We start from the raw sequence: 21,372 nt of genomic DNA, 5'->3' as shown, positions 1-21,372 counted from the left end.
TATAGCATTTATAATTAACAAAAATTATACTTATAATTAATAAAAAACACAAATTTCTGTTTCTTGCTTGCATATTCTTGCATACATTTGCATATGATTTTATTCTTCTTTTTTTTTTATTATTATACTGTATTATTATATTATACTTCTTCAATTTCATTTTTAAGCTTGTATTTTGCTTTGCATCTTTTGTTTCCTTCTTTTTCTATAATAATAACATCATCATATATTATTTTGTAGAAATGCAAAGATCAATACACGCTTCTTGTTCCAGATCTAAACTTTCTGGTGTATCACTGGCATTAATGGCTTCTCCATCAAAATACAATTTAATATTAGATTTATTAACACCCCATTGACGTGCACAACTAGCAATTAGTATTTTAAATTGTTGATTTTTCTTAAGTGGAACCATTAATGACTCCTTATTTGCAGTCTGTACTTTGATCTGACATATGTTTTCTTCTATGCTATTCTTGCGATTTTTATATTCATTTTGAGAAATCATATCTGCATCTACTATCCCACCTTCTAAAAAACAAAACAAGAGATAATCACATAATTTTATATAATCAATTTAATGTATACATACCAAGAATATCTATGATTGAAAGACCTATAGAGGAAGGAGTATCTGTTAAGTTTATACGTTTTTCCTTTTTCATTATTAAAATTTGCTCTATAGAAACATTCTCCATATTCGCAAAATACTGGAAAACTTTCCTAAAATTATCATGCTGTAACAAAATTTTGTAATTATATATATGTTTTTCTTTCATTGTAACATATAAAACTGATCTTACGTTATATATATTTAAACGGTGAATAGTTCTAGATTGCCATAAGATCTTCACATTTACATCAAAATTTTCATCCTTTTCTATATCCTCATCGCTATTACAATCCAAAATTACTATATCATCTGATGTTGTTTTAATATTTTTACGAACTTTTGCATACTTATTATTTTCTTTTTGCTCAGATATAACGTCTAAATCTTCTACAGAAACAGTTTCTGCATCTTTATTTGTACCATGAGTAAAATACTGAAAATAATAAACATGACAAACTTTTAATAAATGGTATATAACAACGATAATGATAACGATAATTATAATAGTAACAAAAATAATAAAAATAATAAGAATAAACTTAAGGTATATATATGTATTTATTATCTTACGTAAGTTTGTACATTCCTCGGCTTTCTTCTCTCTTTCTTTCTATTTTCTTTGTTACTGTTTTGTAATTCATCGTGTTGATCCATATGTGATCTATATTTCCAACTTTTAGATTTCCAGACTTTGTTTTGTAAAGCTAAAATTATTAAACGTTTTTTATATTACTGACAACACATTTCATATTATTGTGAGAATAATTTGTAAATTGTACGAATATTAAAATAATAAACGGAAAAATCGAAATATACCTTTTAAACGTGCTACAGAATTAACATATATATCATTCTCATCCTCAGAAGAACTGTCCATTTGTATGCCACTCATTGTTTTATTCAAATTCTACGCTTATATTATCGATAAGCGCATTTAATTACCATATAGGGAACAAAAAATATAAATATATAGTATTACATATTTGAATCGCCTCATTTAATTGTTTCGTTTAATTGTTTTTCGTTTTAATCTTTACTCACTTATAAGAAATTTATTTATTCCCTTTTCCTATCACGTGGTCAATGTTTTATATCCAAGTGGATAAAGTTATACACAGTAATAACAATAGTAATATAATTATCCTTTCTACAATTTTTCAAAATATATTATACATACATATTATATACAACTGACACTGTAGCATTGTAAATTTGCGTATAAGTCATTGTTACCATATTCATACCGTTAAACATTTAACTTTGCTTCATTTTATACAACATCATAAATTAACCAATCATAAGAAACATTTTCTTGTGAAATAGAATTGCGACCAATAGTTATTCAGGATCGTTTTCTGGAAGTTGAGAATGATTGTGATTGAGACTACATGTTTTTATGGTTCTTGTTTAGCTTCTTCGATATTTTAGACATTTCAATATTTAACGATCACAATCGTCTTTTTTATTATTACAATTAAATAAAACTTCTAAAATGTTATATCATGTTAATAGTAATTAAGTATTTAAAAATATATTAACCAATAACGTTCAATAACAATATAATAGGCATTTTCATTTATATAATCACACGCGTCTCGTGCTCTGTTAGAAATGTGACTTTATAAAGGAAGCTTTTTTTTTCAATCCGCTTGGAATCGATGTTCTCTAAACCGATGCCGTTAAATGTTTGATTTTCTTCTGTAAAACAGTAACTAGTTACTTTTTTTTAAAGGTTCTAATGAACGTGATAACGAAGTAAATCAGTATGAATAAGGTATGAGTTTGCTATTATCATACTAACGTATTTTGTAATTCGAAAGAAGTTGGAGATATAACAACGCCTTCATTAATTATATTGCAATTTTATAGTTGATGACTGAAATCATTTGATATAGATATTTTTTGATATATTGTTTTAAAACTGATTGAAAAAGATTTACGGAATTTACAACCACATTTAAATGATCAACTTAAATTATTAATCTATATAATATGACATAAAAGTTTTATTGAAATAAATTATAATTACATTTGTTTTTAGTCATATATATTTTACTTGATTCCAAATATAAAAAATTATTTTAGATGTCAAGATATCCTTCAGACTGTAAAGTCTATGTAGGGGATTTAGGAAGCAGTGCAACAAAACAAGAGTTAGAGGATGCTTTCTCATACTATGGACCTTTGAGAAATGTATGGGTTGCTAGAAATCCTCCAGGATTTGCTTTTGTTGAATTTGAAGATGCTAGAGATGCGGAAGATGCTATCAGGGGTCTAGATGGTCGTACCATATGTGGAAGACGCGTTCGTGTGGAACCATCAAATGGAAAAAGATTGAGAGATAGAGGCTCATCAAGACGTGGTGTGGCAAGACCATTCCATCCGGAAGACAAATGTTATGAATGTGGTGAAAGGGGTCATTACGCAAGAGATTGTCCTCGACATAGAAGTTCTCGTAGAAAACGGTAAAATTAGTAGTTTAATACGATTACAATTACAATTCTATATCTTATAAATATTGATCAATATAGGTATACAGACTGCAGTTCTTTTATTTCAATAAAATTTTATACTTTGAATTTTTCAGATATGCTAGAAATTATGCATATACATATATTTTAAAAATTATGGACTTTTTTAAATCTATATACTTTCGATGTTATTGGTTTCTTGCAGTTTGTTTTGTATGCATTACTAATACTCGTTGATATCGAAAAAGTTTATTCATTACATACCATAAACACATTATTTAATTCAAATTATTTTAATTTTATAAAAATTGTTATAATATTACATAGTTGTATGTTTCTCTGTATACCTATATTATCATTGAAATTATACAGAACATATTGATTTAATTAGAATATATTTATAAGATGTACAACATATTTATTACTCATATTATCATACCAACAGATTTGATCAAAAATTATTTTTTGAAATATGCAATTATTTTCTAAATTCACGAAATTTAATCTCCTCAGGGAAAAAATTTAGTAATTAACATGGTAATTATTAATATCTCTATGCTTTAGATTGCAAAAAAGAAAATAAATCTGCAGCAGAAAATCATAAAAACTCATAATACATTTACATACAATTATAATACAGAATTAATAAGTATTTAGAAGTCGACAAAGATAAGACCATTACTTCATATCAAAATGATGAACACTTAAACAATGGTTAAGATAGCGAAGAATTTTTCCGATGTAACAATGCCCATTATTTATAGGAGATGCGGCTGAACAAGCATACACATGAGAAATGTGTTGCTACTGTGATTCTCGCGAGATTCGCCTTGGGTTCACTTTGTGACACACTGCGTAGTTACAGCGTAGAGCACTCACCTACTTTGGGTTTCCTTCTGCACTCTGCGAGCGAGAGAGGCAAACACGGCCGACGGAGTGGCTAGTTCTGCGCACTACGATACTTCCACTGACCACTGACATCACCCTAGACAGAGAGTTTATGCACATCGGCACTTCTGGTAGCCCGGCCTTCTTCGTTCGACTTACTGTTTGTGCCTAGTCGTCGTCATAGTACCTAGTGGTCACTGAGAGACAACGTTTGAGCCATCTCGTCTAGCCACTCTTCGTCCGTTCATCTGACCCTCGCGTGATTTCATCTGCATACGTGCTCATCCGCTCTCCCTTCCCGGCATTGCCATCGCGTGCTCTACGACTGTGTCTGCTATATGCAGCCAGGAAAGATGGTACATAATAGAATAGTAAACATATTTTGATCAATCGTTAATACAATTCATTTCGCCAATTTATAAAAGGACATCAATAAGAATTGATAACCGAATTGTGGTATAAATAAGAAATTAGCTCGATTTTAATAAATAACAAGTAAACATTATAAGACAGCATCTACTTGGATAGGATTTGCTTTACTCCATCCAAATAAAATTACAATTATCTCGACATTGTCTTATACTTATAAATGAGTCGTACATAAACCGTATGAAAGAAGGTAATCACAGGTATTCGTAATAACGATATTGATGAAAATTATAAGGTGGTCAGCTAAGGTTATACAGTTATAATTTACTGATAGATATTAAAAATCGTTTATATATGCAGAAACGTGATAAAAATAACGAATCTCGTACCTTTAAACTCATGGACGAGAAAATTTTTTGATATTAATATTTAGGTACAACTTTGATTCAGGAGATATTAGAAAGTACAACTACGTAATAACAAAGGATATCTTAAAGTCCAGGCAAAGCACTGATATAATCATTATTTTAATTCAATATTATTTATAGGTCTTACTCAAGGTCTCGATCACGGTCACGTTCGCAATCTCGATCGCGATCACGTTCACGCTCACGTTCAAGATCTCGAAGCAAACGTTCGCGGACACGTTCATCTTCCCGTAGTCGGTCTAGAAGCAAGAGTGGCCACGGTAAGGACAAATTTCGTAATAAGAGGAGGTTGGATTCTAAAGATCGTAGTCCACGACGATCAAAATCTAGAACTGCATCTAGATCGCGTAGTAGATAGATATGGTAAGTGCATTTCACGTTTTTCTTTAATAATTTTTTTAAATGCATTCGAATCTGTCAGTTTTCCATTTATTGCGTCTACTGCATCAGTCTAGCTAATGATCTCATTTTTCGAAGGAGAAAAGACTAACGCTGTGAAAATAGATCTTTTAAACAAAAAATGTCTAAAAAAATACGAAAAACGATCAATTTTCCAGGGGAAATGCTATTTATAAGGATAAGAGATCTTGCTTCGAATGCATCTAAGCTCAATGGAAAGAGTCAATGAATCCGAATATATTCGGAATGTAAATGAAATAAGTTTTGCACACCTTGTTCATCTTAATATTTTGATTATTTAAAAATTTTAATAATTCAATAACCAGTGATCGAAATATTTCTGAATTTTTGTTATGTAAATACATGTATTATTTATTCGTTCATCATTCAATGTTATCATTACAGCGAACACAGGTTAAAGAAGTCGAAGATCTGCTTCCCAGAGGTTAATGCAATCTAAGTGTAACTTAGATTATGTAAAAAGCAATTAAAGCACATACTTTATTATTCTACATACATATTAAGTCTGTTCTTTCTTGTTCTCAAAATAATTATAAGATAGTAAACGAAACATAATTTTCTACAAAACCAAAATGAAATAAAGTTACTTTCAAGGCATGTATACTATTCAATATTAGTATTTATTAAAAACACTCGTGAAAAGAATAAATTTTCATACACATATAAAAAAGTTATTACTTTAAATACTCGATGAAATCTTCTTTTTCTCTCATGGAAATGCATTTATGATTTATCAAATATATATATGTTCTTCACGCGTAATTTTATGAAAAAAAAAATAAATAAATAAATAAACGTATCCGTTCATTGCAAGAATATCCGAAAAAATGACATATATATGTTGAGAGCTCACTCTACATTTTACTTTTCTTTTTGAGTAATAGCATCGGTTTCATGCACATGTAGCATATAGTAGCGTAGGTTTCGCTTTATCAAAAATTTTCTTTATCAAAACAGATTTTATATCTATCATTTGCAAAATAATAAAAAATGATAGGTAATAAAAATTTCAATTGCAATTCAAATGAATGAAAATTATAAGTTCATTTTTTCTTTTTTTTATTTACTAGATATTATATACTTTAAAAAAACAATCTTTTTATTAATGATAAAAATGGAAGATGTTCTGTTTTCTGTTCTTGCACTTGACTCGTATACCCTTGATACTTGCATTATCGAGAGAAAAAGGAAAAAAATGGAGAAAGAGGAAAAGAGAAAGCGGTCAAGAGAGAGAGAGAGAGAGAGAGAAACGAACATATGGTCTCGATACGTTTCAAGTTTCTTTCATAGCTTCGTTCATTGCTGGCTATATACATACGACAAACATGAAAAACAGAAAACGAAAAGAGCGACAACGAAGTATCCCTTTAAGTCTTTCTCATGTTTATATCCCTACGAAGAAACCGGTTTATTTCATGTCTGCAGGACGAACTTCCCTCAAAGTGAAAAAAGGAATATCAACTGGCGGTTCATTTGCCACCTCTCTCTCTCTCCCTCCCTCCCCCCCCTCTCCCTCTCCCTCTGTCTTCTTCTCCCACCCTCTTTCTCTCTCTCTCTTGGGCTCACGAGCGCGTGTACGAGGACGTGTCTTACATTCCTCGAATCTGGCGCCTATATCACGTAGGATTCTCCGGGAAATAATAGCAGGGAGGTACAGTGAAGGACAACAAAGACGCGTAGTAGGAATAACCATTCTTTTTTGTATAATTTACATTTCATTTTTAAAGTCATTTGTAGATGCCAATTCACATAAATAATATCTATTTGTATGAAGTTTGATAATCGTAGAATAATAATAATGATTTAAACATCAAGATTATATCCACTATGCATTATTATCATCCGCCACTGTACGCACAGTCACGAAGAACTGCTGCGGTGGTAGGAGAGGTAAGAAAGAAGGATGCTCGAGGGCGACCTACAGAGAGAGAGAGGGAGAAAGAAAGAGAGGAGAAGGAACGGCCGACTTGTAATGAAAAGAGAGGAGGAAGGGAGAGAAGAACGAACCTACGTTCGTAGCGTCGCTCAACGATGATCCTCATTCGGTTTTCAGTCACGTTCTTGCAATTGCGACTCTCGCCTTTCGTCTCATTTTTTGCTTACGTCGTTGACCCCCTTGTATTTCCTTCGTCGTTCCCCCAACCTTTCCTCTTTAAAGAAAGGAATAAAAAAGAAAGTAATCGAGTGCATCGCGTTCGTATTGCGTGTCCTTCAGACGTAGGGAAAGAACGAGAAAGACAGAACGGTGTGTATACCCATTTTACCAAAGGTTTGAGAGGAGAAAAAAATAAGAAGAGAGAAAAGAAAGATCGTAGAAGTCGAGTGTAATATATTAAAAGGCGCTGGCGCCAATTGATAACGATTTTTATTGGCGTTAATTAAAAAGCATCCGTGTGTGCGCGCGTGTGTCTGGGTTGCGTGTGTCGCATGCCGCACGATGACTGCGACGTACGCGAACGAGTCGACGAGTGCGATCGGTTCCGAGGAACGTAAAACGGCGTGGATGTTCGAAGAAGCGCGCGGAGAGAAAAGTTCGGTTGCGGCCGCGAGGGTGAGCCACGAGGGGGCAGGAGAGGGTGCCCAGCTGGAGGAATTGCTGAGGACAATGAAAAATGAGATCGAACAAGAGAACTTGATAGTAGCGATCGAAACTTCTTATCTTTCTTCTCAAACACAATCCGATAGATCATCCGCGGTAATTTTCGAGAGCGAAACCAAGAGAAAAGATGAGAAAAATGAAGAGAACAAAGAATTTTCACGAAATTGTGAAGAGAACATTGAACAGGTTTCTATATCGGAAATAACATATGAATCCGAAGGAAAATTCTCTACCGAAAGGGATCTTTCACAAAGCAAAGATTCTTCAAACACGAGTTTGCATGAGAAATCAATTAGAATCGATGAAGGATCGCTCGAGAACGTACGACAATCGATCGAGAAAGAATTGACGATTGTTGAAGACGTAGAAAATTTCAATTCTAAAAGAGTCATTTTTACGTACGGTACATTAGAAATTACCAATAATGCTACAATCGGAGAGGAAGAGGGAAAGAAGGAAGAAGAAAAAGAGATAATAAATTCAAAAGACGAGTCGTATGATCCAGAGACTGAACTTGATTTTCACGAAGCTGTGCGTACCGGCGATGCGAAGTGCGTCGCGACGCTTCTTGCGACTGGTCGCGTTCAGAATCTTGACGAACCGGATTGGAACGTTTCTGGTGATCCACCCTTGCTGGTAGCTGCGACAAATCATTGTATATCTGTGCTTAAGTGAGTCTTTTCTTGTCATTATACGGTTTCACAATGAGTTATCTTCTATTTTGAATATTAACTGTCAACATTCGGTGGAATAAGGCCAGTCTTAATACTTAGCTAAACGTAAGATCCATGGAACGATCTGACGTTTGCATCAAACATTTTTGAAAAAGAAAGATTGAAAATAATAAGTAAGGAAGTACAATCGCTATAAATTCGACTTTAGTCGACATTACTGTTTACCATACTTTGCAAGGATAGATGACAAAAATTTGAATTAATTCGATATTTCCATAATTTGAATTCTTTTTTTTTTTTCTTGATCAGCGTACTATTAGCCAACGGATGTGATCCTGGCGTGCGTTCTCCTCGGGGGGAAACCGCACTACACAGAGTTATACTCAACGGAGGGCCAGGAAATGTTCTAAATTTCGTGGGAGAACTTCTAAAACATGGTTGCCCTGCCGGAGTTAAAGAAGCCGGGGGTGGATTGACGGCGCTGCATGTTTTAACACGACAGCTGGCCCATGCGCAAAGTTCGAAAAGTCTTCACCATGATTACGAAGCGGCGCTGAAGACATTGGATTTATTGGCAAAGGCGGGACCTGTCAATGCAAAAGATCATCAAGGTCGGAGTGCGTTACATATTTTGGCGTCCTCCACAGTATTTGGTAGGGAAAACTATCAGTAATGCTTATATTCAACATTTATGCGTATCGTTCATACTTTCTATAAAATTCTTACAATTATTTATATTTATAAATTATATTAATAAATAAGTATAAGGCTCTTCTTTTTACAGATAATAATCATAGAACGGAGATAGAATCGTTGATAGAGACTCTACTGGCGGCAGGAGCGAATCCTGCTTTAAAAAATGATCGTGGAGAAAGTCCATTGCACGAATGTCTCGAGTGTGGTGCCTTGAACACTGCACTTTTATTGATACCTCACACATCACCTGGTATAATGTCACGTTACGGTGAAACACCGTTGCATATTGCCTCCAGAAAGAACTATGTTGATATGGTAGCAAAACTACTAGAACATGGCGAGGATCCTAGTGTGCAAGACGCCGGTGGCAATACACCTTTACATCTTGCTTCTGCAAGAGGTTTCCATCGAACGGTTTCTCTTTTAGTTACGTCGCCTCTCGCTCAATTGGAAAAAACAAACTTAGATGGTTTAACGGCATTGCAAGTTGCCGCCGAAAGTGGCTTTGTCAACGCTGTAAGACTTCTCTTAAAGGCTGGAGCTGATCCAAGTCAAACAATACACTATTGCACAACCACTCTGCATCGTCATCCAGATATCTCTATTTTAATAGATCATGAATTGACGAGACGCCGTCAACTTGCTGCTTGATTATCCATATAATATGTCATTAAGATTGTTCCGTTCGACTTTTCGAATGCACATGATCGTTTAATAATCGGTGCCATCATTTGTCGTTGAATGTTGTATTAGCAATTTGTTGATGCTCTATTTACCTGATATTGTGATGTTAAGAAGATGTGCAATTAAATAATGATAAAGAGAATAGTAGATATTCGAAGATTGTGTGATATTGAATTAGAATTATATCATTCGATCTGTTACGTATAATGTTATATACACACACATACACATACACATGCACATACGCATACGCCCGTAGGCGCCAGCGTTCGTATAACACACATTAATTAAAAATAAAGTCTATTACATCGACACGTGAAATGTTATTTCAAATCTTAATGTCAATACCACAATGTTTTAAACTGATATATAAACCAATAATATATCGCATGTTGAAATGCAAAATAACATGAAATATTTTTCGGTAAACTACGTGCATAAGAATTTCATAATGACATTGAAATACGCAATAATAAAAAGATTTAATCGATCAAGTGAATACAAAAAAGATCATACATTATATATAAAATAAATCTAGCTTCAATATTTTGCAATATGATTATATTATATTCTTTTTTATCTTAGACAACAAAGGAAAATGTAAATTTTTATTAATAAGTATAACCAATCTTTATCAAAAGTCTCACAGCCTTTAAATTTGATTGCTGCATATGTCACATTCTTGCTCAATTTGCTCTTGCATCATACTTATTTATAATCTGTTAAATTATCATTTTGTAACTATATTCATCCTCTTCACATTTTGTAAATCAATAGAAATAAGAGTTATAGCAGTGATTATTATAAGATTGATCACGGTCAATCGCGTAATGATTTAATTACCAATTCTTCTCTATCCATATATTCTATTATGCTAACATGCCAAGTAATTATGCAAAAAACGTTGTAATATTTTTTAATATTGATATTTATTAAAAATAAATCGCGGTTAGATTTGCATTTAAGAGAAGCACGTATTTTAGAAAAAATAGTAGTTAATTATGTCTTATAAATATATTTGACTTATTTCTTTTGAAATTATTATAAAATGTCATCTTATAAATACCTTGAAGATTTTACATAAACGTGATATATAAATATTGAAATATTTAATCAAAAATATTGCAAAAATATAAATATGTTAGTAATTCCGGAAATAAAGGAAATTGAAGTTTTGATTAAATGATGTAATACTGTTGCATATTTATAATTATATGTGTAGTTTTATGTGTCTCTACAAACTGTTTGTATATACATAAAGTAAATTCAATATACATATATACGCGCGATCATGTATGCATCTATGTATGTACATCGTTGTAATTTCTATAAATCGAGCATCATTGAATTTATTTTTTTACAAGAAAAAATAAAAAATTTCCATAATTTATATTTAGGTCTGTTTGAAAATCTATACTAATTTAGAATTCATGATGCAATGAAATCTATTTTGGCACAATTAAAATATTTACGACTATTTGTACATTTACAATAAATATCATCATTATAACAACGTTGCGTAGAATTAATTCTTTAATCACAACATTTTCATGTTGCAGATTAATAATTATTTTTTTATATTAAGAAAATACTACATATATTCCAATACAAATCATTAAGATCATTAATGTTGATTGTAAATGGCATAATAAATAGTGCAATAAAATGTATAAATCTTTTTAATTCTAGTTTTTCATTAACATTTAACTAATGTTAATACATGAAATACTATTATTGAATAATAACAGATTATATCATTTGAATCATGCATTTTAATAAAAATACTTATGAAATGTTAAAATTATTTATATAAAATGAAAAATATATTTCAATTGAAAAATTTTCATAATGTGAAAGACGTATTTAAAGTCATTAATATTTGTCTTTATACAATTTTACACAATAATCAGATTTGTATGCCATTGACAAAAGTAATTTGATCTAATGATAAAAATACATAAAATTTTTGTCATTAGATAAAAGTACAAACAGCTAGTAATATCTAAATTCTTTGGTTGATAATATGTGGATAATTATATTATCCACAATTAATATTATGAATATAATTTCTAAATGGACAGAGTAAAAAGCCCAATATTCATTTGCATGCATATGCGCATGTGTGTATACATAACTTCGATCATACAAAACTTTACTATATTTTTTTTTTGTATACTTGAAAGCAGCCAAGTTCCTTATAACATATTATATTTCTAATTTGTGTAATATATAGATATTTGCATAGAACAAATAATTAATTATAATAATTACTTTATATTTACGAAAAGTCAATGAATATTTCAATTTCTAAATTGATGTATTTCTTTCTCTGTCTTACTCTTTCTTTTCCTTTTTATATATAAATACACACACATTATACAAGGCAATTTGTTTTATGAAAATGTTTAACATTCTACATAGATTTAATGATCTTGTTGTTATGTATATTATTTCGATTTAAATATAAAATTTTCAGCATACCTGCTTATAAAACAAAGCAGGAATGTGTAGTATTTAATTAGAAAAGCTGTTTAAAATTATAAGATACAGTTGATTATCGCTTAATACGTTATTGCCTATGCCTAAACATTAAACGATCGTCAACTATACCTCGTTGCTCTGACAGATTGCAATAGTACTTTTTACTGATCGTAAATATATCTTCCTTTACAATTTTTTTTATGATTTAAATACATGTACACGTACGCGTACATGCAATGATTATACGATAATATAAAATATAATATATTATATTAACAAATTCACTACCACTATTTGATATCTAAACATTACAAAAAATTAATATACTTTTTAAACTGGCAATAACATCGATAATGATTTTAAAGAAAATTTTTATCTATACAATATTGGAGATAATGATATCTAAATAAATAAATTGTGATTTGAATAGAAATTAATATAATATATAATATGTTATGGCAGTGAATGTGTTAATATCAAGTATTAATGTATTATACATAATATTCTTAATATTATAAAATAGCTATTAATATATTCAACATAATATTTATAACAAACATTGTAATAAAAGTATAAAACAGATTAATATTAACTAATTTAATGAATATTTAATTTAAATATTAACTTAATTTAATTATTATCTGCTTTATATATATATATATATATATATATATATATATATATATATATATATATGAATCTACTGATTTTACTTATAATAACTAAAAAAATTGTTTGCATATAGGCATATAGTTTATGCATACTTTTGGAAGGTACATGTTCATAAAATATGACCTTGTTGCATACAGCATAGAAAAGATTATAGTTAACAACAAATATAATACCTATTGTAAAATTTTACAAAGAATTAAAATTATAAAAAGACATTCCTGTTTATACAAATGTAAAATAAAATGTAGCGCATAAACATAATTTGTTTCAAATATCAATTTATATAATTTAATGAAATTAATCTATATGATCAAGAAAAAATTATAAATATAAAAAGAGTAAAAGAAAAGTAACATTACAATGTAACATTTCTTGTCATTTTAACTAGAGAAATAATTATAAATCTGAATTTGTACAAAAAGTTGTACAAAGTCCTCTGACTGTTACCACTTGATTTGAAGGAACTCTTAAGGAAAAATTATTCAATTTAAGAAATCTATACTTCTAAATATAAGTTCGTTGCTTCTAATTATCAAATCATGTAATTTGAAAACTCCTAGTCCACTTTTTATTGGCATTTATTACTTGTAGGTATGCCTTAGGTCATTTTAATTAGGTCATTTTAATTATAAAAAAATCATATCTTATTATTAACCTTGTGCACTTTATGTATGCCCCTCTCTTTCAGGCACAGATAATATTTGATAGTTTAATTGAAGTGAATCCTGTGTGGCACAGGATCATACTTAATAGTAAAATTATCTATAGCTTTTTCAATATATTTATGTCGTTGTAAGAAATTTAATTACATAAAAATAAGTCGGAACTAGTGATCAATTGCTGCTTAGGGAACCTATGGCGCAAAAACTTGTGCTCTCTCACAGCAATATAATTCATTTTTAAAATATTTAACTTCTGTTAATTTAAACATATTGACTTTTTGTTACTTCACATTTGGAGCTATTGGAAGAAAAAGTCATCTAAATTGCATCTTATTCTTATATTTTTTATATATTTTAATTGTTATATATGCATAATATTTAGATGAAGACTAAGAATATATTCTGGAAAAAATACATATAAAATAACTAAAAGTTATAAAATAAATATTAATTAACAATATCACATATAAATAAACACTTCTTTACAATGGCATACTGTTTTAGCATACATATAGAAATATTTAAAAAATCATGAGAAGAGAAGCCTGTCTTTATTGATAAACTAGAAATGTTCTGTTTTACTTTATCTACAACATATATATATAATAGTGTCATAAAATAGTCATTATTATTTTGTGTCACAACAAATCTTGTTTGGGTATAAATTATGTAAAATCCTCACTTACATTGCTATCTTAACTGCCTCAAAATTTATCACGCATACACACACATGTGCTATATAGTTTATACTCTATATACTTTTATCACATTTGTATATCACTTTTATAAATAATTTCTGATAAATGTTAAAACAAACTTTAAATATTGCATGGAGTAATATCATTTTCTACTGAAATATACTTGTATACATATAGTTTTAAATGTCAAATGATTGTCTTAATAAAAATAATTTTACTATATTCCTTTCTACTTTTTTATAAATTCTTGAAATATAGATAAATTTAGAGGAAGCAAAGATTATCCATTATGATAAGAATGTAAAAAAAAAAGAAACAGACTAGCAATTATATATATTAAGTCTCAAATATTAAAAGTGTAAGATTAATTAAAAGAAATTTTGCTAGTGTGTAACAAATTACTAGAAATTCAGAGCTAACAATGTACAAATCTGATATAAACCAACAAGTTTGTTAAATAATCACTGAATTAATTCTATATTAGCATTTAGTTTATACTTTAATATCAGCCTCATTAGTTTTAGAAATATATACAAAAAAATTAAGATGCTTTATCTTCCAATAACTCTACATAATATGTTAAAATATCTAATGTAAAAAATTGTTTTATGTGCAATATTCTATAAACGTGTTTAATTATTGTATAAAATTCTTTCCTTGAGATTTCCTTTCTCTAAAAATACATTAAAGAGGAAACTACATCTTTTAAATGCTGTAATTTATAAAATGAATTATTATATATTTATGAATCAGACTGGAAACTCTAAAACTGATACATGTATGCTGCACATGTAACATTCGAAACTATTCAAATAACTTGTATACTTATATATAAAAAAAAATATAAGTGAAATGATATTATATCATAAAAATCTTGAACTTAGAAAAATTTTACTAAATAATACATATAAAGCTGTCTCTTAATCAATATTTTAAGATATTCTAAAAAGTAAGAAAAAAACTAACAAATTATTATTTTATGAAAGATTAAAGATTTTATGCATATGTATAATAACGGTATAAGTGCATGAATAATCTAATATGAATATAATAAAATAATAAATGTATTACTCACTAATGGATGAACTAAGTCTGCAAGAAGCAGACAAGTCATTTATTGTGGAATTATGACGTGTCTTTCGCGAACCTTCATTATCATTTACAAGATTAGGATTGACAGAATGACAGAGAGCAGCTGTTTTATTAAAATCTATTGTAGCATATCCTTTTTGTATCTTACTGGGAGACTCTGGTGGGGATGGTGTTAAATGTACTGCACCATCCAATGAGGGATTCATTGATTCATCTTTCCTATCCAAGTCCAAAACAGCATAATTAACTTCCCTAATTGCAATACCTGTAGGTGTTGATGGAGGTAAAGGTGATTTATCAGATATAGAAATTCCTGAAAATCTTTTCTTTAAACTTTCAATTTCAGCTGATTCTAAATTAGCATAACAGTGCCTTGATCCATCTTCTGAATTAGATTGTAAAGCTGGCAATGGTAGTGGGTGTACCCTAACAGCAACGGAATCAGCTTGATCATTACCAGGACTTATATTCATGTACGCATGTTCAGAAATATTTGGTTCATTAATATCTTCTATACATGCAGTTGCATCCAAAGTAATATGACTTGGTGAAAGTGGGCTAACTTCATTACTAATGCCCACATTCATGTAGGATACTGTTGAAGATAACAATGGCCTATTGCTACATGATATTTCCTGATTTTTAGTTACGGATGTCATTTCCCATCCACTTGTGCCACTGCTAAGAATGACGTTATTTAATATATAAGATCTATAGTGTAATATAAAATTTATATAAAGTCATAGGGACAGTATGATCTTTGTGTAGTATATAAAAAGATATACCTTTGTGTCGTTCTCCTAAGACTCTTATTATTATTGTGTTCCATTTCCAATGGAATAGATAATAATATTTCTTCGTTGATATAAAGTGAAGATGAATGTGAGTGAGAAATTATAGATGGTGGTGGTGGTGGTGGTTGTGGTGGTGGTAGAATAGGAGGAGGAGATGGAGTGCTTATAGTTCCTTGAGGTGACATGGGACCATTACTACTTCCAACGCTACTTAACCTTCCTATTCCATTCTGTTCATTATGAACAAATCTAGTACCTATGCGGTTGTTAAATCTAGTAGGCGTTGGATCTAAATAATTAGGTTCAAATGGTATTGTCACTCTTGTTACAGATGGAACTGTTTGAGCAGCAACTGGAAGCTCTCTTGATATTGTTTCATCTATACTATTATTACATACCTATTACCAAAAATATAAATATGATAAAAATATAGAATTTGATATACATTAAAAATAAACAAAAATACATACTTGGATATTTGTTTGAACAAGATTAAATAAATGTGCTGCTCTACGACATTTAAAGGCATAAATACCGGGCCCAGTAGAACACCTTCTACCAGACTCAAAGCTAAAGATTTCTGCATCATGACCGTATCGTCGTAAACATCGTAATGGCCATTTTATAGGCTGTTTACCACGTTGATATAAAATTATATCTGTATCTGTAATTTCTAAACGTCCTGGAGTAACTAAATTACCTAAATCATCAACATTTATCACTTGAAAAATATTTGGATGTAGATCATTGATATCTGCACGGCTATTGATACACCCCATCCTTTTTTATCCTAAAAATCAGTAAATATGATTTTTATGTATCGTTTAAGAATCTGTTATGATTTCTATCTTTATATTAATTTATAATTTTAGAGATCATTTATATTATTATATAAATAAATTATTTAAAAAATTTATTATTTTTTTAATGTCACTAATTAAAATTAAATAACAATAAATTTAAAAATAATGCGTTTAACCAGAAATGAGTTATACCTAAAGATTTGATTAGAATGATCAAAACCCATTATTTTCTACTACGTCAAGCCGATGAAATAAATGAAATTGAACCATGTTGAAACACTCACCGAATACAACATATCCAAATACTAAATTTTCCACGATCAAGAAAGTACACTCTAACACAAACAACACATCCTCGTATGACAACTATAAACATCACTGTATACCATTTTTATTGGCTTGAAGTTGCTGTTCCTTCAAAAAATAAACTATTGGAAGGCATGAAGTTGTATGAATCTATATCGATTTCAAAATCGACAGAGAAAGGTCGTGGTCGTATTTAGTGTATGATGTATGGTATAAATGTGACCAATCAAATCGCGTATTTATTATTTATACATCCATCGAATACCAAGAAATATACCATTTTAAGAAAATGATAAAAATAAACTAATTCATTTTTGTCTATTTTCCAATAAACAACTAATTTAATTAAATTTAAAACATGTTACGAACAACTTATGCAACAAATTTAAAATCATTCGGTTTCTTTCATTTTCATACAGTAGTAAGTACTATTGTTATTTTATATCTACTTATACTTATGACAAAATATATATTAGAATATTATTACATACTATGTATGTGTAAAAAATCTTTTATTTTAAAATTAATTTTAATTTAACATTAATTAATTGCAATAGTGTGTACGATGTACCGAAAAAATTCATAAAACGTTCTCTGAAAAACTTGAAGATGGCCCGCAATTTGAGGATTTCATCAGCAATAATTATACAGAGTATAAAGGAAAATTAAAATTAGAGAAAGGAGAGAGCAGATTAAAATTACCTCCATGGCTTAAAACTGAAATACCTATGGGTAAAAATTACAGTAAAATAAAATCTCAATTAAGACAACTACGTTTAAGTACAGTCTGCGAAGAAGCTCGTTGCCCTAATATTGGAGAATGTTGGGGTGGAGGAAGCCATGGTACTGCAACTGCTACTATTATGGTAACTAACTTTAAGTAACATAGTTCTATATAATTGAATATATTGCAAGAATAAAATATTATTTAGTTAATGGGAGATACTTGTACTCGTGGCTGTCGATTTTGTTCTGTCAAAACATCTCGTACGCCACCACCATTAAATCCTGAAGAACCAGTTAATACAGCAACTGCAATAACAGATTGGGGTTTAGATTATGTTGTTCTTACATCTGTTGATAGAGATGGTTAGTTATAAACCTTTAATATATTTTGATTTTGTAATAATATAAAAAAATACAATATTGTGTTGCATTGTTATCAGACTTAAGCGATGGTGGAGCAGAACATATAGCAATGACGGTAAAAGAAATTAAAAGAAGGTATTCTATTTGAAATATGTAAATACTTTATCATAAAACATCAATTTATTTACTTTTATTTGTTGTAGAAGTGATATTTTCGTTGAATGTTTAGTACCAGATTTTAAAGGAAACAGAAGTAGTATCGCAACTATTGTTGCTTCCAATCTTGATGTATTTGCTCATAATATTGAAACTGTGGAGAGATTAACACCATTTGTGAGAGATAGGCGAGCTAATTATAAGTACATATTTTTATAATTTTCTAAAAAAATACTCCTGATATTGAACATATCCATATTTATAATTTACGTTATATTTCATGTTTTTGCTTTAAACAGTCAGTCCTTGGATGTCTTAAGAATAGCTAAAGAATGTAATGAAAATTTAATTACAAAATCATCAATCATGCTTGGATTGGGTGAAACTGACAATGAAGTAGAACAAACGATGAGAGATTTAAGAAATGCTGGAGTAGATGCTTTAACATTAGGGCAGTACATGCAGCCCACAAAAAGACATTTAAAAGTAATAGAATACGTTACACCCAGCAAATTTAAATTATGGGAAAATATGGGAAAACAATTAGGATTTCTTTATACTGCAAGTGGTCCATTAGTACGATCTTCATACAAAGCTGGCGAATTCTTTTTAACAAATATTTTAAAAGATCGTCATCATCAAGAAGCCAAAACACCCTCTGAACTATAAATAATATTAATTAATACACCAATGTAATATATAGTAGAAATAAATGTATACTGTTACATATAAAAATTATACAAATTTGTAATTAAAGATGTTTGTAATATAACCAATCATCTAGAGGTTTTATATGTGCAAATGATAAATGATAAGTATTTTACTCTTATGTTCAATATTTAAACTTGAAAATAAAGTGACCATATTTTTTATACAAGTATTATAATATTTTTATTATATTTTAAATTAATCTGTTTCCATAGCAACGGCAGCTTGTGGATCGCGTGGATCCTTATCAGCGGGTGGATCCTGAGATGGTTTACTGTCGTCTTCAACATTCGATTTAGCCGGTCTTCCTCTTTTATCATCTCCTTCAATTTGGCTTAAATAATCAGACGTTGCTGACTCATCTAGGATTATAAAATCAACGCCTTTACCCACGATCGCTATAGAAACATTCTGAAATAACAAAATATTTATATATATATATATAACCAATATTTATTAAAATATCTGTGCGTTATTAATATTTTATATTTATTTCATTACATTCATACCTTAACAGATAAATCTACTTCATTCGGCAATGTATCACGTAATGCTCTAAGACCATGTTTCACAAGTTCATCAAGATCACATGTCAAAAATTCATTAAGATGTTTTTCTAAGTACGTTCGTGCACTTTGAGAACGAGCTCCAATAGCCATTGCTTTACAATCAAAGTAATTTGCGGATGGACAAGTCTGGTATATATGAGGTCCCTGATCCTTTAATATTGATAAGTAAAATAAAATTTATTAAATATTTCATCGATCATTTTATATAGAAAAATAATCTCTTAATCTATACTAATAATATTATCAAATTTATTATGCTAAATATTAGGTATATTATTATTTACACTTACGTCATAACCAGATACTAATAACCCTACTCCATATGGACGTCTATCGTATCTCTGTGTACAAGTCTGCATCTTATTTCCTAATGTAGCTATTAAGCGACTAATAGGAAGTACATCATCATGAGAATATTTATAATTTAAACATTCAATTCTCATATATCGGCTAAAATATAACACAAATAGAAAAAACTATAATACTGTACATTACTAATTTTGTAACATTTTAAATATTGATAAAGAGATGTTTAAAGGAATCACCTTAATATTCTAGCATCTGCAGTAAGACCAGAAATTGTAATTCCCATATGTTTATCAATGGGAATAATCTTTTTTTGATGAGCAGAAAGTTCAGAGGATGCCCTTTTAAGTGCAATGAGAATAGCATGTGTTTTATTTTTAAGACCAACAGTTGCTGATCCTAATTTTACAGCTTCCATTGCATATTCTACTTGATGCAAGCGACCCTGTGGGCTCCATACAGTGACATCACTATCATACTGATTGCGGAACTGCAAAATAATGTATTATTAATTGTTATCTTGCAAAATATGAATGTTTCCATAGTTTTCATTATTGCTTTAAACATTCTAAATAAGATAATATTTATTTTGTAGTTAATGAAACAATATTTTTATAAAATATAATATAAAGTATAATAAAACTTGGAAATTTCTTTATTTATATATTTTACTTAGTTTCGATTTTATTCATTCCACAAATTATTAATGAGAAAGGTACTGAAAATAATATATAACCTAAAAGAAATATTTAAGTAAATAAAAAAAAATAAAATAAAAATAAAAATATTAATATTTAACAATATAGGCATTAATAATAATAAATTTAAATTAAAAAATATCATTTTGCATCATACATACGAGTAAATATCTAGATACATTATACGTCAAGTAATATTTTCATTAATGACTGAAATATTTGATAATATAAATTACATAAATTTACAATATAAGAAATATATATACGTACCATTTTTTAATATAAATGAGTTAAACAAAACAATGTATACAATAATAAATTAACAACCACTATTACTTGCAGAAAATATCACTCTGTAAATTAACTATCACGCAATGGTATAAAAAGATAAGATTGATGTAGAGCTGATTCCGTTATACTATCATGCTGCCTCTACACTTCATTATGATTGGTTAAAAACCGGCAATCACTATTTGTTGACTTCAATTAATTTGGA

General features: G+C 29.4%; 6 protein-coding genes across 11 annotated transcripts; 3 read left to right on the top strand and 3 right to left on the bottom strand.

Moving 5' to 3' along the window:
- Positions 1 to 22: 22 nt before the first annotated feature.
- LOC122637571 (uncharacterized protein CG4449) lies at positions 23 to 1,844 on the bottom strand. 2 transcript variants are annotated; one of them, XM_043829784.1, is made up of 6 exons: positions 1,654 to 1,844; positions 1,430 to 1,520; positions 1,184 to 1,317; positions 804 to 1,046; positions 593 to 737; positions 23 to 531 (listed from the first exon to the last, which is right to left on the bottom strand). In XM_043829784.1, the coding sequence occupies exons 2-6, from the start codon at positions 1,503 to 1,505 to the stop codon at positions 230 to 232; spliced, it is 900 nt and encodes a 299-aa protein (XP_043685719.1). In that variant the 5' UTR covers positions 1,506 to 1,520; positions 1,654 to 1,844; the 3' UTR covers positions 23 to 229. The 2 variants fall into 2 exon arrangements, with proteins under 2 accessions (XP_043685719.1, XP_043685718.1); XM_043829783.1 differs by having other exon boundaries at positions 1,651 to 1,843.
- A 355-nt stretch (positions 1,845 to 2,199) lies between these two features.
- LOC122637710 (serine/arginine-rich splicing factor 7-like) lies at positions 2,200 to 5,684 on the top strand. 3 transcript variants are annotated; one of them, XM_043830033.1, is made up of 4 exons: positions 2,200 to 2,387; positions 2,699 to 3,078; positions 4,890 to 5,029; positions 5,574 to 5,684. In XM_043830033.1, exons 1-4 carry the CDS (start codon positions 2,379 to 2,381, stop codon positions 5,585 to 5,587), a joined length of 543 nt encoding a protein of 180 aa, XP_043685968.1. In that variant the 5' UTR covers positions 2,200 to 2,378; the 3' UTR covers positions 5,588 to 5,684. The 3 variants fall into 3 exon arrangements, with proteins under 3 accessions (XP_043685968.1, XP_043685967.1, XP_043685970.1); XM_043830032.1 differs by having other exon boundaries at positions 2,213 to 2,387; positions 4,890 to 5,132; XM_043830035.1 differs by lacking the exon at positions 5,574 to 5,684 and adding an exon at positions 3,849 to 4,328 and having other exon boundaries at positions 2,218 to 2,387; positions 4,890 to 5,028.
- Positions 5,685 to 6,723: 1,039 nt separating this feature from the next.
- On the top strand, positions 6,724 to 10,154 carry LOC122637709 (ankyrin-3-like). Its single transcript, XM_043830031.1, has 3 exons — positions 6,724 to 8,459; positions 8,772 to 9,115; positions 9,247 to 10,154. The coding sequence occupies exons 1-3, from the start codon at positions 7,627 to 7,629 to the stop codon at positions 9,807 to 9,809; spliced, it is 1,740 nt and encodes a 579-aa protein (XP_043685966.1). The 5' UTR covers positions 6,724 to 7,626; the 3' UTR covers positions 9,810 to 10,154.
- Positions 10,155 to 13,018: 2,864 nt separating this feature from the next.
- Positions 13,019 to 17,471, bottom strand: LOC122637675 (fibroblast growth factor receptor substrate 3). Of its 3 annotated transcripts, none has more exons than XM_043829973.1 (4): positions 17,329 to 17,471; positions 16,712 to 17,031; positions 16,233 to 16,639; positions 13,019 to 16,128 (listed from the first exon to the last, which is right to left on the bottom strand). In XM_043829973.1, the coding sequence occupies exons 2-4, from the start codon at positions 17,018 to 17,020 to the stop codon at positions 15,423 to 15,425; spliced, it is 1,422 nt and encodes a 473-aa protein (XP_043685908.1). In that variant the 5' UTR covers positions 17,021 to 17,031; positions 17,329 to 17,471; the 3' UTR covers positions 13,019 to 15,422. The 3 variants fall into 3 exon arrangements, with proteins under 3 accessions (XP_043685908.1, XP_043685910.1, XP_043685909.1); XM_043829975.1 differs by having other exon boundaries at positions 13,019 to 16,125; XM_043829974.1 differs by having other exon boundaries at positions 17,237 to 17,397.
- A 97-nt stretch (positions 17,472 to 17,568) lies between these two features.
- Positions 17,569 to 19,784, top strand: LOC122637676 (lipoyl synthase, mitochondrial). Its single transcript, XM_043829976.1, has 6 exons — positions 17,569 to 17,771; positions 17,908 to 18,216; positions 18,283 to 18,439; positions 18,517 to 18,574; positions 18,643 to 18,798; positions 18,895 to 19,784. Exons 1-6 carry the CDS (start codon positions 17,709 to 17,711, stop codon positions 19,262 to 19,264), a joined length of 1,113 nt encoding a protein of 370 aa, XP_043685911.1. The 5' UTR covers positions 17,569 to 17,708; the 3' UTR covers positions 19,265 to 19,784.
- LOC122637678 (proteasome subunit alpha type-1-like) lies at positions 19,461 to 21,304 on the bottom strand. Its single transcript, XM_043829978.1, has 5 exons — positions 21,147 to 21,304; positions 20,418 to 20,668; positions 20,163 to 20,322; positions 19,813 to 20,022; positions 19,461 to 19,714 (listed from the first exon to the last, which is right to left on the bottom strand). Exons 1-5 carry the CDS (start codon positions 21,147 to 21,149, stop codon positions 19,502 to 19,504), a joined length of 837 nt encoding a protein of 278 aa, XP_043685913.1. The 5' UTR covers positions 21,150 to 21,304; the 3' UTR covers positions 19,461 to 19,501.
- Positions 21,305 to 21,372: the final 68 nt, after the last annotated feature.

This window comes from Vespula pensylvanica, chromosome 2 (assembly GCF_014466175.1).
Source record: "Vespula pensylvanica isolate Volc-1 chromosome 2, ASM1446617v1, whole genome shotgun sequence".
In the NCBI taxonomy this organism is placed as follows: Eukaryota; Metazoa; Arthropoda; class Insecta; order Hymenoptera; family Vespidae; genus Vespula; species Vespula pensylvanica.
This window is presented reverse-complemented; position numbering and strand designations above follow the sequence as displayed.

Bases quoted from the DNA above. Each gene is read 5' to 3' on its own strand.
- LOC122637571 (XM_043829784.1), bottom strand. From the start codon at position 1,505: ATGAGTGGCATACAAATGGACAGTTCTTCTGAGGATGAGAATGATATA. The intron at 1,318-1,429 runs GTATATTTCGAT...TAATAATTTTAG, and splicing joins TTCTGTAGCACGTTTAAAAG to CTTTACAAAACAAAGTCTGG. The intron at 532-592 runs GTATGTATACAT...TTTGTTTTTTAG, and splicing joins TTCAATCATAGATATTCTTG to AAGGTGGGATAGTAGATGCA.
- LOC122637710 (XM_043830032.1), top strand. The intron at 3,079-4,889 runs GTAAAATTAGTA...TATTATTTATAG, and splicing joins AGAAGTTCTCGTAGAAAACG to GTCTTACTCAAGGTCTCGAT.
- LOC122637709 (XM_043830031.1), top strand. From the start codon at position 7,627: ATGACTGCGACGTACGCGAACGAGTCGACGAGTGCGATCGGTTCCGAG. The intron at 8,460-8,771 runs GTGAGTCTTTTC...TTTCTTGATCAG, and splicing joins CATTGTATATCTGTGCTTAA to CGTACTATTAGCCAACGGAT. The intron at 9,116-9,246 runs GTAGGGAAAACT...TTCTTTTTACAG, and splicing joins GGCGTCCTCCACAGTATTTG to ATAATAATCATAGAACGGAG.
- LOC122637675 (XM_043829973.1), bottom strand. From the start codon at position 17,020: ATGGGGTGTATCAATAGCCGTGCAGATATCAATGATCTACATCCAAAT. The intron at 16,640-16,711 runs GTATGTATTTTT...TTTTGGTAATAG, and splicing joins TTGTTCAAACAAATATCCAA to GTATGTAATAATAGTATAGA. The intron at 16,129-16,232 runs GTATATCTTTTT...CGTCATTCTTAG, and splicing joins CTTAGGAGAACGACACAAAG to CAGTGGCACAAGTGGATGGG.
- LOC122637676 (XM_043829976.1), top strand. From the start codon at position 17,709: ATGTTACGAACAACTTATGCAACAAATTTAAAATCATTCGGTTTCTTT. The intron at 17,772-17,907 runs GTAAGTACTATT...TAATTGCAATAG, and splicing joins TCTTTCATTTTCATACAGTA to TGTGTACGATGTACCGAAAA. The intron at 18,440-18,516 runs GTTAGTTATAAA...CATTGTTATCAG, and splicing joins TACATCTGTTGATAGAGATG to ACTTAAGCGATGGTGGAGCA.
- LOC122637678 (XM_043829978.1), bottom strand. The intron at 20,323-20,417 runs GTGATTCCTTTA...GTTATATTTTAG, and splicing joins GCAGATGCTAGAATATTAAG to CCGATATATGAGAATTGAAT. The intron at 20,023-20,162 runs GTAAGTGTAAAT...TCAATATTAAAG, and splicing joins TATTAGTATCTGGTTATGAC to GATCAGGGACCTCATATATA.